At 32.7% G+C, this 17,420-nt stretch overlaps 1 protein-coding gene across 2 annotated transcripts; it reads right to left on the bottom strand.

Annotated features, from left to right (window-relative positions):
• Window positions 1-836: 836 nt before the first annotated feature.
• Window positions 837-7,160, bottom strand: LOC11418420 (embryogenesis-associated protein EMB8). Of its 2 annotated transcripts, none has more exons than XM_039829888.1 (13): window positions 6,625-7,160; window positions 6,459-6,520; window positions 6,236-6,336; window positions 5,342-5,431; window positions 4,995-5,117; window positions 3,508-3,585; window positions 3,023-3,108; window positions 2,824-2,872; window positions 2,242-2,298; window positions 2,021-2,151; window positions 1,837-1,920; window positions 1,562-1,638; window positions 837-1,379 (listed from the first exon to the last, which is right to left on the bottom strand). In XM_039829888.1, the coding sequence occupies exons 1-13, from the start codon at window positions 6,963-6,965 to the stop codon at window positions 1,342-1,344; spliced, it is 1,317 nt and encodes a 438-aa protein (XP_039685822.1). In that variant the 5' UTR covers window positions 6,966-7,160; the 3' UTR covers window positions 837-1,341. The 2 variants fall into 2 exon arrangements, with proteins under 2 accessions (XP_039685822.1, XP_003591995.1); XM_003591947.4 differs by having other exon boundaries at window positions 1,569-1,638; window positions 6,625-7,140.
• Window positions 7,161-17,420: the final 10,260 nt, after the last annotated feature.

Raw genomic sequence — 17,420 nt, 5'->3', positions numbered from 1 at the left:
AAAAGACAATGATAAGAACCTGAACCAGCAGTTACCAAGCCATGAAGTGCTGGTTTGTCAATTTCAATACGTTTTTACTATACTCGGGAGTATTATGATTCTGGATTCCATGATAGTAAGTGTGACCGAAATTGTTAGAATTGAGAAAAAAGATGGAGATACTGATGATCTCTTTGTATATTGATTGAAAAATGAATTGATTTTGTTACAAGTGGTTAACAGCAATATTTATAGCTTCTTTCAAAAGCAATATTTATAGCTTGACATTTTCCTGCACTAAACTCAGATTATCCTACACTAACTATGTGGCAGACTGACAACTGTCACTTAATTTAAAAAAAGAAAAATAAGTCCTCCCTCCCTCAACGACCCTCCATCCAAATATACTCCAAAGGTATTGGAAAAATCTAACTTATGGCAGACATTTGTATTGAAAGAAAGGGAACCGTTTGATGCTTCTACAATAAAGGGATTCATTGCAGGGCTAGTGAAGATGTGCGCCGGGTCTGTGTTGGATAAGGAGTACTGGTGCTGTTGATTAAATTCTGCTCATATTTATGTTTTTTTGTTGAACTGTAGAAGTGAAAAATGCGGAAAATGTTAGGGGTGTCTGCGTGCCTTTTTTAATCGTTTTGCTGTAAACATGCTTGGGTAAATCTTGTACCAGCTCTTGTGTTTCATAATGAAGTTTTGTTGGCTTTTCCAACAGAAAAATTGAAGCCTGGTCAGAAATCTTTTAACTTGCTTTCTCTGTCTCAATGTCTTATAATATTCGTAATTTACAAAAGCTTGATTTGTCTAGTACAATTATATCTAACTAGCTGCTAGAATAAGGATACTTAAGCTAAAAAAGGCATTTAATCATAATTACCAATACATGATTGCTATGTGTTTCTTAATGCTCTTGAAAGCTTGAACATTTCCAATAACATCTTTTGTCATCAAATATAGTACAGTTCCAATAACATCTTTTAAATAGAAATGAATTTTATTAGAGAGGAAAGAGGACACCTACTATCTTAGTGTCAATGTATCGTAACGGCAATATACATCAGCATTACCATCGATTTTGTCGAGATAACCAGCATAGGCTTCAAAATTAAAGAGGTGTTGCATTGTCGGTACTTGTTTATGCAATGCCAGAGGAACCTACTCTTTGAATTACTCACTAACTCACCATCTTTTTTAACCTATTCTTTTGGAGAATCTGGACCACTTCATGATGCTAATGCTGTAATGCATATCCAGTATTACATGTATTTCTTCTGGTTGTCTGTCGTTGACTCGTCGTTCAATGCAGCCACCATTCCATCTTCAGTAACATTGATATAAGGGCCTTGATCAATTGACGAGTCCAATAGTGTGTTTGGTGTAGAGACCTGCATCAGCATCGCCATTAATAGAGAAAACAGCGGTTTCAGGCACTAGAAATGCTCCACTTAGTGCACCAAGATAGGATTACTTATATAGCATATAACATTCAAAGATAGTATAGGGCAAAAAGAATAATAAACCTTTGTCAATAAGCTTGTTAAGTATATAAAGTATTAAAGTAACGTATATTCTACCTTCTTTTGTTCATGCATATAATGACTAGAGTGTAGTACACCAAGAAATTCGTTAGTAGCTCTTACCCACCTGCATCAGGCAAGAAAATCACTTTTCATTTGTTTTATAATAGCGGCTGCTTAATTGGAATATATTATAACCAATCAAGGAATGATATCCATGATATTATAGTCATTGTTATAAAAAATAATAGTCGAAGGGCGGCTAAAAGCATTGGTAGATGTAACAAAATACTGAAGAGTCGGGTGCGCAAAACGAGTCAAGTACCAAAGGCTAGATGCAGTTATCCCTTCAAAGAAAGCCAGATGACCTCCATGCTTTAAAGTAGCTAACACAATATTTTTATTTGCCCTGTCAAAAGAGTAACACATAAAAATGGGTGTTGAAGTAATGCAACAGAAATAGAAGGCAAATTAATTATAAGTTAATAACTAACAACAAAGCAGCCTACTTGCATTCATCCCAGGGAATGGCTTCGGTGGTACAGACAGGATCATCCAGAGCACTAATACAGAGAAGCGGAACTGATACAGATTGCACGTAAGTAGAACTGCTGCAGCGTCTATAGTACGTATCAACAGTCTAAAGAAACAAAAATATTTTAGATAGCAGACATGAGGAGCCAGAGAAGAGATGATAGGAGAAAAATTTAATATCGGGTGCTACATGTACCTCATACTTCCCAACCATGCGGGTGGCGTGATCGTCAAAATCTCGAACAGAAAGTGCCTGCAAAGAATACATATGCACTCAGCACTAGTTACATTTTACAAAACTTCGCCAAAGCAAAAATACGGAACAGCACGCACCATTTAAGATTGTGGTGCTATTAGAATAAGTCTTGTGCTTTAAGGAAAAAAGCTATATACAGCGGATAAAAATGAGTAGCAACTATTTGGCCTCTAAAATATCTTCAATCACTTAAATAATGTCCTTGACTGGCATTTAAAATGTCCGCTATAAAATAACAGAATGAAGAGGAATAATGAATAAAAATGAATAGTCAACAACTTGAAAGCCTTCAGACATCTTCCGCGTTGACTAATACATACTAGTAACTCGTTCTAAAACCCCAACAACAAAAACTTAACTGTAGTTTTCCATTTGAAAATATGTCAATAGAAATGTGTATCAGATAACATAATGAATATGTGATAAAGAAGTCAACGTCATACAACTGTAGGATAAGCATAAAATTATATCATATTATTTATAGTAAATAGTAGTAAAATTATGAAATCATCAAAAGTCCACCTTTTCTATTCCTTCCCAATTAGCAAGGCGGGTAAATTGAGGCTGGTGTCTGCAGTGAATATTGGTCAAATCAAGTCAAATATGAACTAGAGACAAATCAAAGATTTTTCATGTTAGTCTTCAGGCGATAATAAATGAAAAATAAGAGCTTATCACCTAGAAAGATGAGTAAAAAAAAACTAAAAAGATAGAGGCGTACAATTTTGCATAATCTTTTTGTCCACCTGCCAGTGCTTTATTATAAAACTTTTGCACAGGAGCACGACTTATAAATCTATCCGCTATCTGCAAACATTATACAGATAACATTACTTCCAGTTAAGGAGCACTGGCATGCTAAATGAAAAACAATTCAAGCTTTTTGTGACGATAAACTGATAGTGGAATTCAACAAAGCTCCATCGATTATATCAAATAGATTGTATGAAACAATTTTGAACCAGAAGCACATAGCTAGTATGCTATAGGCTTGAAAGTATATCACAAGAAAGTTAGAGATAGTTTCCATTATGTTCATACGATTCCAAACCAAATGTTCTCAAACATTTCCTTATATGCCTGCATTTCCTTCTAATTCAGATGAAAGATAGATTGTGGTTAGTTTTCACAACGTGTTATGTACATTAATAAATGTCGTTTGAAATGCAAAAGTTAAACTTTCAAATCATAATACTATTTACTAACCAAAAGGTCCCAAGGAGAGCAAACAGCTACAGCTCCGGCTACAGGAGTATTCTCACCATCCTCACCAAGATATTTTACCTGCAAACAATCTTCAAAATCAAACAGCGCTGTGCCAACTGCCAAGCTCTTTGGATATGTGACTGAGAATAAGTTATCACTTAAAAGTTGTACAATTCCAGTCGTGCTGTAGTTTGAAAAGCAAATATAGGATGTACCAATGGCAATGGTCATGACATAAGTGAAATAAAAAAACTTAAGCATTAACAGAGGAGTTATGATTTAACATTTCAGAAAAAGATCAATGATAAAAAGTTAGAACACACTACTTTATTGGGTAAAAATATAAGCGGATTTCACTAAACCATATGGTACTCATTTTCTATTTGGAGGAACCCATGTCTGAAGTTGTGGGATCCATGTGAATTTCACCCAACAACAAAGAATGTGTTGAAAAAAGTATACGAGTGAATCAGTTACTAGCATTTCTCTTCGTCAAAAACATGCAGTTTTGACTTAAGTGTGAGGTTTTCCCTAGGTTGTTACTGAGAACTGTAATTTTGTCTCTCTTTTGCTTAAATCATTCGAAGACTTTTTTATTAGATTAGTCTAAAAACATGCGGGCTGGCCCATTAGCCCGGGAGCCCGTATAGGGCCGGGCTCGAGCTCTATTATTTCAGCCCGTATTTAAACCGGGCTTTTTAGTCCGGCCCTAAAAAGCCCGAAACGTGCCGGGTAGCCCGTTTTGACAGCTCTACATGTGGGATCAGTGGAGAGAGTGATTGTGATATATGCACTTGAAAACAGTTTTTTATCAAAGATTATGCATACCGAAAACAAGGAATTGAAAAAAGAATAAGCAAGATCAAACCATGAAAAAAAACATTTAAGAAGAGATACAGATCAATGTGGTGAAACAAAAAATCTCAAGCAACTATAAGTAGTACAGTAATAGTCATATATATGAACAAGTAAGAAACGATAATAGCCATGAGTTAAAACAGCTCCAAAGAAGATGATACGACCCGTATTGGGAGGTGAGAAATTACGATCAAGCTCTGCTCCATAGAGTGCACATTTTAGAAGAAATAGAGATCAATGCAGGAAGGGAGAAATGTCAAACACTGTAAATAAACCAGTTGGTCCTTAATATAAGCAGCAATTGAAGATATGAGTTTATATTGAAACTTCTACGTTTCCACTGTTTGAGGTATGCAATTAAAGGAAAATGCTTGTTCTCTCAAAAATTAAACTCACGATAGTATCACGATGACACAAAAGGTAACTATATCAGCACCTATTCCATCCCCAATTGCCCATGTATTTCGCTTAGTCCATGATCTAACGGTTGCAATTATTTCAAGAAACACTAGTGATGTATTCTGTCACTATGAATAGCATCACTCGCAATTAAATTAATCAAAAGAAACTCAACATGACATGTTAAAGAATTTAATGCAAGGAGAATAAGACTTGAGCCACGAATTTACCAGAATATTAGCTCCAATACTTGTGCCGACAATAAACAAAGGTGCCTTGGGATTCTGTTTGTGGAGATAGTTAACCACTGTGCGAGTATCCTCAGTCCATCCAGAATTGTAGAAACAATCAGACTGAAATAATTTTATTAAGAATTTACATTACTAGAGGAAGAAAACTGTTACACCATACTATTCTTAAGATGCACATTAAGCCTACAATTTTTACAAACAAGTACATCTTAATCTAAAGTGGTTCCTCGACCTCATAATGTTTTGTAGCCAATGGTTATTTGAAGATTGCAGAAAATGTATCAAACTTCTTAATCTATATATTTCCAACTTGCAAGATAACTAACCGTGATTGGAACACCTCCAAATCCTCGGTGATTACTGACAACAACTTTCCATCCACGCTTTGCTGTATGATATGCAAGATGTTTGAGATACTACAAAGAAAGGGAAGAGCAGCAAAAGAAAAAATAAACGTAAGATACCACTGCCCACTATAATTTAATTTAATTTCCTAATCAACAAAAAGAAGTGAATAACTGCAAATTAATAAACGTGTTATAATAAGGGTACAAGGGAACATGAACGTCTAGCATATATGACGTCTGATAATGCCTTACAAATGAACAATTAGCGAAAAAGTGTCCGATAGACTTGTTTTGTTAACGAAAAGAAAACAATCTTTCTTTTTAGCACTAAATACTTAAAACTAGTTATTTGAAGCAGTGTTTTAAAAATCGAACTGAACCAAACGGTTCAGCCGGTTGAATTGAACGGTTCGGTAATTTGAATATGATTGAGCTGTGAACCAGTATTGTCAGTAATTTGAATCAAACAGTTCAACTATGGCCTAGATGTCGTACCAGTTCAATGCATTGTTCGGCCATTAAAACATTGATTCAAAGGCCTTTGCCTGTTGGAGTAAATCAACGTTTAAAAACAACTGATAGAGCCGTGAACTAGTATTGTCAATGGTTTGTTTATTTGAATAGTTTGGTTGCGGTTTGTTCTTATTTGAGTAATTCAAAACAATTGAACTATGACCTAGAGGTCCTGCTGGTTCAATGCATTGTTCGATCGTTAAAACATTGATTCAAAGGCCTTGCCCCGACCTAGAAGTCAATTAACTTCTAACTTGGGCATAACTACATGGTTTTCCCAACTCCGATTACAGGGAGAGAGACAAGACAACACAAACATTTAACCACACAAATATACAAAAGCATGATAGGATAACTTACAGGAGATGAAGAATCACTTGTTAAACCAGGAATACAAATAACAATAGGAGTAGAATCATCTTTAGTAACAACATCATCGTCATGGTGAACGCTGCCAGAAACTGTAACATAATAATAATCAGACACAAAAATCTGAAAGGTCATCGAAGGCTTTCTAATTTGATACTAAATTAACTATGCATTTTAAAAACAAAAATTTATAAATTAATTTGAATATACATACCATCAGAACTCGTTACCCAGTCCAAAGCAAGGGTTCCACCATCAGAAGTAGTAAACAATTGTCTGAAATTGAAACCAATAAACTACTAAGATTTAATTTATACTATATTCATTGATGCATATACAAGAAAAGACTAAGAATGAAAATGTGAAATAACAGTTGTGACCTTTTATATTTGAAAGATGGAGCATTCCCAAAGAAGTTGAGGAAAATGGTTTGAAGATGAGGACTGGAAAGCCATGGTGTAACAGAATATCCGCCTTGAAGAATTGGACACTTTGAAACGACGGCGTCGTAGATTTGGGAACAAGAGTTGTAACTGAACTCAGCTGGAGAGCATGAGAATCCAGAGAAGAGATCTTGAAGGAAATGGATTTCAAGGAAATTGTAGAGAAAGCAAGTAAGAAGAGTAGTTAGAGTGAGGAGGTAATGCCATATTGGAATCAGAGAAAGTCCTTTGAGGATGAACAAGTAACCGTTTGAAGTTGATGAAGCATCAAGTTCCATGGAAATTAGAATTTGATTTGGTAAACAATAATGCACTGTGTTCTGTTGAAGTGGTTTTTTTGATAGGTGACTGAGACTAGATAACACTCAATAATGCAGAATATAGTAATAGAATACACTTTTGTTTTTATTCATTCTATTTATGACTGTGAAAATTAAAATAACGGATTCACATGTGCTTGTGCACCTCTTTCATGACTGGTTGTTGTGTTGTCATGTAGGTTCCATACTTCCATGATTCCTTTTCCTTCCCGCACACATTTCCCTCCATCTCAAACTAAATGCCACATTTATAGTAAGTGATGTGTATGATATTAATTAGATGATATAATTGGAATAAAATAAAAAATCATTGAAAACTAGAAACAACATTTATTTTTGGACAAATTATTTTATCTAAAGAGTAGATACAACATTTAATTATAGCGCAAGATTGTATCTATTTAATCTTGATATTTTGCAATGAGTGAACTTTAATCTTACGATCTTTAAGAAGCCATTGCCTTCGTAAATCTGTCAAATTGGAATTGTGAGTTGAAACATATTTATTAGGAGGATAATCTATGCGATCTTCTTGCAAACTTAGGTCGTAGTGGATGAGATATTGAATTATTACAATTTTCACTTTCGTAAATTTTACTTCTTGATGATGATCATAGGAGACTTATTTCTCTCGTCTTGTTCCATAGTTTCGTTGAAATATTTTTCTTTTATAGAAAAAGGTTGTATCTATTCACTTATGTGCTTTATCCATATTATAAAATAATTTTTTTTTTCTTGAATCCTTTTTATTTTTCTTGACCAAAAAAAGAAAAAAGTTTATTTGAATCCTGTTGGACATTAAAATAAATTTTATCTCAATCGGATTCAAACGTTGATATTCCATGCCACAATAGCTTATGCTATTTTGCTAAATCCAGCCTCCATCGATCTTAAATTTGTTTTAATCTTAAATGATATATTATCAACCGCGGTCATAACACTTAATTTAAAGTATATCTCTCATATTATCAACTTATTATCTTACGTTCATAATTACATTTCTAATGATAAAAAACTATAGAAATCTTTGATATGTTAGAGATGCTGATTGAAATCTGTAATTTTCCATCTTTTAACACTTAGCTCTTCAAAAATCAACCTGCAAAACACACCTTTAGTGTGTGTGATTCTCGTTGCCGGCCTCTTAATAAACTTAAAAGAAGAAATATACCAAGCTGGTGGTTATTTTTTGCTAGCAGTTAAAAAAATATGATTACTATCTTATTACATGAATAAATTATTGTTAACTATCTTTTTTAATATGACTGAAGTTAGATATGCTTTTAACAATCCACATCTACTTCTAAATGAGTCGAGTCATAAAAAAACAACGTTGCTATATGCTGTGTATGTTGTGTTCAAATATTAACTAGTTATTAGTCCCATTATCCCACGCGGAACACGGTTTTATTATATTTATATATTTACATACAGGCATAGAAAAATGACAAGATAACATACAATTTTTTCCGACACTAGATTACATCTATATACTACTATTAAAGTTGATGCCCTATAAATTTCCCATTTTGCCCCTAGGAGGGGTATTTTTGTAATTTTCTAATTTTCTAATTGGTGGAATTGTGTTGTTGCCACCTCACCATTATATGGGTGCATTTCCCATTTTGCCCCTCACAATTTTTTTATTATTTTATAATTTTTATATTTTTGATAACTTTAATTATTTTTCGATTTTTTATCCCAAATTCAGTTGCTTCTACATTGTCGTTGTAGAAGATTAAGGTATCGCTTGACCCGGTTTTTTTTTCAACTTTTCTACATTTTTAAGGAGAAGTTAGGTCAAACATAGTATCAATTAATTACTTACTAAAAAAAGTAATTTTTTTGAATGCATAAAATTGAATGGAATGAGCTTTGGCCAAAAATTGTTGAATGTTACTTTAAAAACTACTTCTCGATAATTTATTTCACAAGCACCTCTTTTTAACTCACGCTGTTTACTTACTAAAAAAAAGTAATTTTTTTGAATGCATAAAATTGAATGGAATGAGCTTTGGCCAAAAGTTGTTGAATGTTACTTTAAAAAAACTACTTCTCGACAATTTATTTCACAAGCACCTCTTTTTAACTCACGCTGGGAACCTTTTCTTTTATTGTTTAATATTATATTTCAATATGTTTTTTTCCTTCCATTTAACTTTTTTTTTTAACCGTTCCATTTAATTTTTTAAGGATGTTCCATTTAATTTTATTATCTTTTTATCGCTTATATATTTAATTTCAATATTGTTTAATCATCACAACTCCACAAATATTTTTATTCACTCTGTCATTAAATGATACCAAATATTTTATTTCCAATTTTTATGTTTTTAACTATTTTTCAATTTTTTTTCCCAAATTCAGTTGTTTCTACATTGCCGTTGTAGGAGAATAAGGTATCGTTTGACCCGGCTTTTTTCCAACTTTTCTACATTTTTAAGGAGAAGTTAGGTCAAACACAAACACAATATCAATTAAGTACTTACTACAAAAAGTAATTTTTTTTAATGCATAAAATTGAATGGAATGAGCTTTGGCCAAAAGTTGTTGAATGTTACTTTAAAAAACTACTTCTCGACAATTTATTTCAAAAGCACATCTTTTCAACTCACACTGGGAACCTTTTATTTTATTTTTTAATATTATATTTCAATATGATTTTTTCTTCCATTTAATTTTTTTTGGAATCGTTCCATTTAATTATTTTTAAGGAGGTCCCATTTAATTTTATTACCTTTTTTTCAAAGGAATTTTATTATCTTTTTATCACTTATACATTTAAATTCAATATCGTTTAATCATCACAACCTCACAAATATTTTTATTCACGCTGTCATTTAATGATACCAAATATTTTTATTTTCTTTCTTCAACCTCGCAAATATATACGAACACACATATTAGCGCTTAGAGTAATACTTTATATGTGTCTGTTTTTTTGTTACGCTACTGCGTATAATTTTTTTTGACGTTGCATAATGCGTATGCTTATTTTTATTCTTATCTTCAAAAAAGGTCTAGATGCCTAGAAAAATTATACTTATATATATATTTTGCACCCTTATATTGTAACAAACTATGCATATCTTTTTCTTATTCGAAAAAACTAAACATATATGTTTCCATGGCACCAACAATGTAACAAATATAATATCATATAATATAAATTCTTATCTTTTTGAAAGACACCAAAATGTACACTAATAAGTAACATTGATAAATCATGATGATTGAATTTTAGCTCATGATAAGGTTTTGACACAATTGTTATTTTAGCTTCTGGTACTGTGGTTGAAAAAAAATTGATGTATGTGGGTTATTTTAGTTTTTGTGAGTAATCATAAAGCCATAACAATTTTCATATTTGGTTTATTCTTTCCTATATGATTGAGCCGTACAAAAGTTGATTGGTGAAATTTGTTTTGGTCATATCATTGACGTCCAAAAAGTTGATGATTCAGAAATTTGTGCATTTAAGATCAGGTTGATTTGATGATACAAAAATTGATCACATAGGAATATGTTAGCTTCTTTCGATATCAGAATGAACAAAGGGAATAAAATTAAATGATGTATTATTGTATCTTTATATAGGACTTTCGATGTCAAGGGATTATGACTACATTAAGGATCTAAAAAATGATTTGGACATTTGGAAAATAGGATTTGGAGTGCTGGATTCTTGGATTGTAAATGGTAGTAATGAGAATCAACATATGAAACTCATTATTTGTGATGCAAAGATTAGATGAGTTGGTTAAGATTTGTTGTAATTTCCTTTATGATTTATCAATGTTACTTATTAGTGTACATTTTGATTTATTTACATTTTTTGGTTTCTTTCTCGAATTTAGGGTGATCGAGTTCATGTAATAACTCGGTATAGAGAATTGGAGCATTGAAAGGCTTTGATCGAGGAAAACAAGACTTATACTTTGTATAATTGTCATGTGTTTGATAATGACATTGTATTTAATCTCTTTAGGGTTGTTTTTGGTTCTGATACAAAGGTGTAGAAGTATGACAAGTTAACTAACGTTCTTACTCATGAATTTCGTTTTAAGTCATTTAAGGAAATTCAAGATGGAAAATTCAAATCTGACATTTTATATGATATAGTTATGTGCTTTAATTTATTTCTTTGTTTTCTCCGATTATAATATTATTATAGATGTAATATTTTTTTTAAGAAATCATCGGGCTTCTTCATGAGATTGTCAAGACAACACCAATTGGGACTAGAAAGAAACCGTGTATGAACATTGTGTTGAAAGATAAAAGGTATTATTTTCTAATTTGTCAACATCAGATGATAGAATTTTGTATAAGTTTGATAATGACCTGAAAGATGTCTTTCCTTATGCAGTGAGAATATAGTTGATGTAACACTATGGGAAAAATACTCCGTAGCTTGATCATTTACCATCTATTTACCTTGAGTTCTTCCATTTTGTAGTCATTGGCAACCCAAATATATGTAACAATTGGTCAGGTTCGAGGCTGCTCATCAACCTACATTATCCGGTTGTTGAGAAGTTTAAGACTTAGTAAGTTTGCATTATGATTTCAAAATATAGTATTAGAGTAACTTATTATTTCACAATCTGATTTGATTGTTTTTTGACCATGTTTCTTGAATTGTTGTCGTGACCTTAACACTTCTCAAGCTCAGAGGCAAAGTATCAGTCATAACTTAAGTTAGAGTTCGGCTTCTTCTCAACGTACTTTGTACAACGATTTTTTCAATCTGCCTCAGGTTAGGCCAATTACTGAATTTATAAACTTAGTCATGGTCTGCTTTTTTTATGCACGAACATGCTTTGAGTTTTTTGATGCACAAGTTAAAAATACATATTGCATTATTCTTTATTTCATGTGCATAATTTGGGTTAGGATACATACTTCATCACTATTTGGAAAACAACTAAATTCAATCATAACCAGTTTGGATGGTATTATAAGAGTTGCACCAAATGTTCGAAGACATCAATGTCAAATGGTGCTAGCTATAGATGCACATGCGGGAGTGATGCTTAATTTCCATTTGTTTCAACAATGTTAATTGGTCATCGGGGTTCATATAATGCACATACATGTATTTATCTAGACTTTATAGGAAGATAAATTAGATGTCATGATACATTTTCTTTAGCTTAAATCAGTTAAGCTACCTTTATTTTATAAATTATATGTAACTATATTCGCATACAGAGAAAGTATAAGTGTCGCCTCATTACCGCCGAAAGAGCAAGCTATGAAAAATACTTGGGTGGGCTATGGATCAATTTCTGCAGAGAACGTGTGATGATAGAAGGTGGTAAGCTCATATTTGGTCTCGAAAAGTCACCGAAGAACTTGCACGTTCGAGTTGTTCTAAAGTAAATATTTGCTGCTGAACTATTTGAACTTCTACTATTTTGACGTATCGCTTTGGACTGTAATCATAAACTATTTTGACTTTGGGATGTCATTTGTTCTTTTCATTTTGTCTGATGTAAATATTGGCAAAAATCTCTTTTTAGTTAGTCTTTGACACTTGGAGTCTCTTTTATAAACCTAACTATTATGTAACGTTAATCTGCACATTATTGGTTCCTTCATTGGTTCAAATTAGTATCATGTTAATTATAATGTTGTTTTCCTAATCTTTTGAACAAAATAGAACATGCCCTTTTTCTACAGCAGATCTTTATAATGCTTTGGAACCAACCCATACATATTTTATGATGAATCATAATGTTCCGTCGTTTTAACATATCTTCTTTCGATTTTTTTTTTATCAAAAACGTTATTGAACCCGTGCGAAGCACGGGTTTGTAACTAGTACAGACATAGAAAAATGACAAGATAAAATACATAATTTTTCTGACACTGGTCAAGATACATAATTAGAAATTGGTACACGATGAAAATTAGGTTATGTTTTGGATCTTGGAAGTGTTGTAAATATTAGTAATAAATTATCTCTATAAATAATAATCATCATATAAATAAAATCATCAATTAAATATTTAAGGGAATAAACAAGAGGGATATCAAATAAACTTATCTGTTCTTGAAATTGTGGTGATTCGAAGTCGGTAATGTTGAAATAAACAAACAAGTCATTAACGGTGATGACCTACACAGTAGTAAACCGTTGAATAACATGAGGCGTGACAAAGTCACTGTCCTTAAGGATTTATTCGCCTCATAAGCGCATATCCTCCCAGGATACAACATGTTCTTCCCATATATGAATCATATCAGAGGTGACAGAACAACTTGAATCTATCTCAAAGATAGCAGGAGATGTAACCTCAAAAAAGTTAATATTTTTGAGAGGAGATAAAACTATTTTTTGTTTATGGTTTTGGGAGATGAGTATATTTCTTGCTACTGATGGAAGGCTATTTAAGCAAGTAAAAAGACTTTTTCTAAGCAAGTAAAAAGAATTCTTTATCATGTAAAAATAAAGCCTTAATAATAGCTATTCAACTGTGCACGTTGGAATGAAAATATAACTACCTTTGACTCAGGAAACAAGTAAACGTACTTAAATAAAAATAGTTAATTATATTAACTTTTGAAATAAAATAAAACCCAAAAGTTACAACAAAAGAGAGTGGAAGGAAGAGTTTGAGTATTACTTTTTCCAACTTATAGATTTCTTGCGCGTTCTATTTTTTTTTTCAAAAATACTCATGTCCGAATTTTATATTCTGTATTGTATTGTTAGTGATTTCCGGATTTTAAAATCCGGAATGCTCTTTCTCCATAATTTTTTCATTTTTAGCTTTCAAATTCGTAAAATTAATGCAAATAAAAATAAAAAAGACAAAAGGATAAAAACAACTCATTTTATTGATATATGAATAATACATTACAATAATGTTGAAGCTTTTTAAGTTTATTACATAAAAACCTAAAACTATTTCTAATCTTATTACGTAAGAACCTAAAACTATATCTAATCTCCTAAGAGCCCAAGAAGAGGGAAGTCATGGGACATACCAGTAGCTTCATTGTTGGAGGGGAAACAGGGGAGTAGGAAAGAGGAGGGTGAGAAGAAGAAAACAATGTTGTTGAGGGGGGATGAGGCTGGTTCCATTCCTCATTGATCGTTCATACAGTCCCTGAAAATTTTCAAAGAGGCATCTTTCTATGAAAGTTCAACGATGGAAACACATGGTTGTACGTAGAAGGAAGAGGAGGAGAGGGTGGGAGAGGTTGTGTGAGAAATGGTGGAGGTTTAGAGGGTATTTATAGGAAGGGAGTGTCAACATAGGTAGCATTTACCATTAACAGGGTCAAAAACGTGTAAAAACACGTTTTTTAAGCTGACCACCGCCCAAAATGTTTTCTTTGTGGTGCAGACCACCGGCCAAAAGAGTCTGATACAATCTAGAATATATAATTTGGATTGCATCATGGTTTCCGGATTATGTAATCCGAATAAATACGATATTGCATGAAACAAAGGGAAACTTAGAACTTTTTGTAGAGTGAGAGTTGGTTCGAATTTTATAATCTGGATTGCTTCAGCAAAATAAATCATAATTCTCTCACAATATTTCAATCCCAAATTTGAACCTGTAAATGAATATTGAGATGGAGAGAGGATGCATTTAAAACATTGGTGAACAACTTAGATCTCAAACTTTCATTGATAAAAATAGATCTCAAACTTAATCCCAAATTAAGGAGAAGGAAAAAAAACTACTAGACAAGAGATATGGAAGATCAGTGAGACTCATGAATGGTGGTGCAATGAAGAAAGAGGGTAAGAAATGATTGGAGAAAGTAGTGATCACTTAAGATTTTAAGTTAATTAATACGAGCCATTAGATCAAAATAAATAAAGGGATAAGATTTGGTGTCAACAAATCCGTTGACACCTGTGTCAACGGATTCTATCTCATATACAGTCAGAATCCGTTGACACCAGGTGTCAACAAATTCGTCTTTGTTATAAATTTCTTGAAAATTTTGTTTTGCTCATTTTTCATGTGCTGTTCTTTTCAGTTTTTTACCCTAAAGAGATCCCGTGTTTGTGGTAGGCCCAAAGATTGACGATAAAATATCCATAAATTATTTCTCAAAAAGATCACCATTGATATCACTAAGTTATAAACAATCTGATTGGAAGTGATAAGAAACTTATTTTGCTATATGGTTCTTGCTAATGTCAAACATGCACACCATCAAGATAAAAAACAATATTACCAAAACAACAAATAATTGATAGGAAATAGATTGAAACAAGAAGCATATTAGGATTCTTCAACCATCGAAAAAAGAAAACCAACACATTAGGGTTCATGAGCGAGACAGTATTCAGGATTTGGGGTTGACGCAGATTGAGCAAAAAAATAATAAGGTATACAGTTAAGGAAATCTAGTGTGAGATAAACCATTGGATTAATCGAAACAGACGGTTGAGATTTGGTGTCAACGGATCCTGACTATATATATATATATATATATATATATATATATATATATATGATGACAACTAGGGTACCCATGGAAGAATGGTGGGTAATTTACCCCAACCAATACACATTAGCCACATAAGCACATTTTTAAGTGGTATCCATGAACTATCTTGACCTCACCAACAAATTGCTCATTTTCATTGGTTGGTGGGTAAATTACTCACCATTCTTCAAAGGTAATCTAGAAAAACCTATATATATATATATATATATATATATATATATATATATATGAGAGGATAGTTATAATGAGAGGATGAGAGGAATAAATATTAGCCATAGGATTAATATCTACGACTGAGATAAAATTACTCATTAAATAATGTACTCACACACTATCATCCTCATCTCCTTTCCCTGACCTCCTCATCTCCTTTCCCCGACCTGCGCTATTTTCCCTTCAGATTCACTAAAAATAATGGTTAATTTGTGAATGATGACAAATCAAATTAATTTCCAATTAATCATTTTCTGTTCTAATTAACAATAAATTCCAGTTTGCAATATCCCAACGTAAGATTTCCCCATGGCTTTGCAATTACCAAAATTAAAAATCCCTATTTGGTTTTTTAGTTTTCTTTCATCAATTGATCAAACATGCTTTTGAGTCCGTAAATAAACTTTAGCCATGACTTTCTAGTTAATGAGGTCCGCAGTTAAAAAAGCTATGGTTTTCCAGTTAATGAGTAAATTTTAGCAAGATCTAGATCTGAAATTGAAAAAACAACGGTTTAAAATTGATATAGATTAAGAGAACGAAAACATTGCAATAATTTCTCAAGATAATTGGTGAATTATTGATCAGAGCATTCTAATGGATTGAAGATCTGGGAAGAATTTTTTGTGATAGAAAAATCAAGGAAGGAGAAGGGCGTGATTGTCAACGAGGAAGGGGATGCGTTTGTGAAAAATCAGGTGCAATTAACTTATGGTGAAAGTTTTAATCTACACCGTACAATTTAATCAAGTGGCCACTATTTGTTCCTCTCATCCTCTCATTATAATTACTCCTCTCACTTTTTTTTTTTTTTTTTTGAAAAAAGGAAAACTTATATTAATGAATAAGGTATTGAAAGTGCAATGAAATTGTTGCTTCTGGCACCTCCTCCATCCAAACCATATTAGGTTCAGTATGAGCTAGTTGGGCCAAATGGTGAGCAACTTTGTTTCCTGATCTACGTGTAAAATTAAAAATACACGTGTCGAAATTTGATTGCTCCTTTCGAATTTCCTGGATAATGTCTCCAAAATAAGATCTATCATCACCATCACCATATTTCATTTTGCGGATTAAGTTGCTGCTGTCACTTTCAAAAATCATATGTCTGAAACCTCCTTCTTTAGCAAATCGCATAGTTGTAAGCATACCAAAGGCTTCAGCCATTAAAGGATCCTTCCATCCAGAAACGATCCAAGTCGCCGTCATCATAACCAGACCTTCTTCATTTCGAATGATTGCTCCTATGCCCCATCTGCCATAATGAGTTAAGCTAGCATCGTTGTTGGCTTTGAACATCCCAACTTCCGGTTTTCTCCAAGGAGTAGAATTAGTTGAAGATCTAGAAGGCATAGCACGAACGAGATCTTGATGAGTAGAGAAAGCACCACTATTAGGATTAGGATTTACGGTAGCAGGGATGTTAGCATGAGTGAACTCCATAATACTCCGTTCAGCTTGTTGAAAGATCTCTTCTTCAGGTACATATTCATCCTAAAAAATGCTTAGGTTTCTGGCGTACCATATTTGGTAGATTATGGCTGCTAAATTAATAATCACTTCCTCATTGCTGTGCAAAATCATGTCAAAAAGCCAATCTGAGAAATTTATATTAGAGTTCTCTGGAAATTTAATGGTTAGGTTTGAGCCAAACCATGTTCTGACGATATTAGGACATGTCATAAACACATGGTTAGTCGTTTCAATTTTAGAGTT

The sequence above is a fragment of the Medicago truncatula genome, chromosome 1 (assembly GCF_003473485.1).
Source record: "Medicago truncatula cultivar Jemalong A17 chromosome 1, MtrunA17r5.0-ANR, whole genome shotgun sequence".
NCBI lineage: Eukaryota > Viridiplantae > Streptophyta > Magnoliopsida > Fabales > Fabaceae > Medicago > Medicago truncatula.
This window is presented reverse-complemented; position numbering and strand designations above follow the sequence as displayed.

Excerpts from the sequence above, each read along its gene's own strand:
- LOC11418420 (XM_003591947.4), bottom strand. The coding sequence starts at position 6,965 with ATGGAACTTGATGCTTCATCAACTTCAAACGGTTACTTGTTCATCCTC. Across the intron at positions 6,337-6,458 it reads CTGGGTAACGAGTTCTGATG|TTTCTGGCAGCGTTCACCAT; the intron begins GTATGTATATTC and ends ATTATGTTACAG. Across the intron at positions 3,586-4,994 it reads GTATTGGAGCTAATATTCTG|GTAAAATATCTTGGTGAGGA; the intron begins GTAAATTCGTGG and ends GATTGTTTGCAG.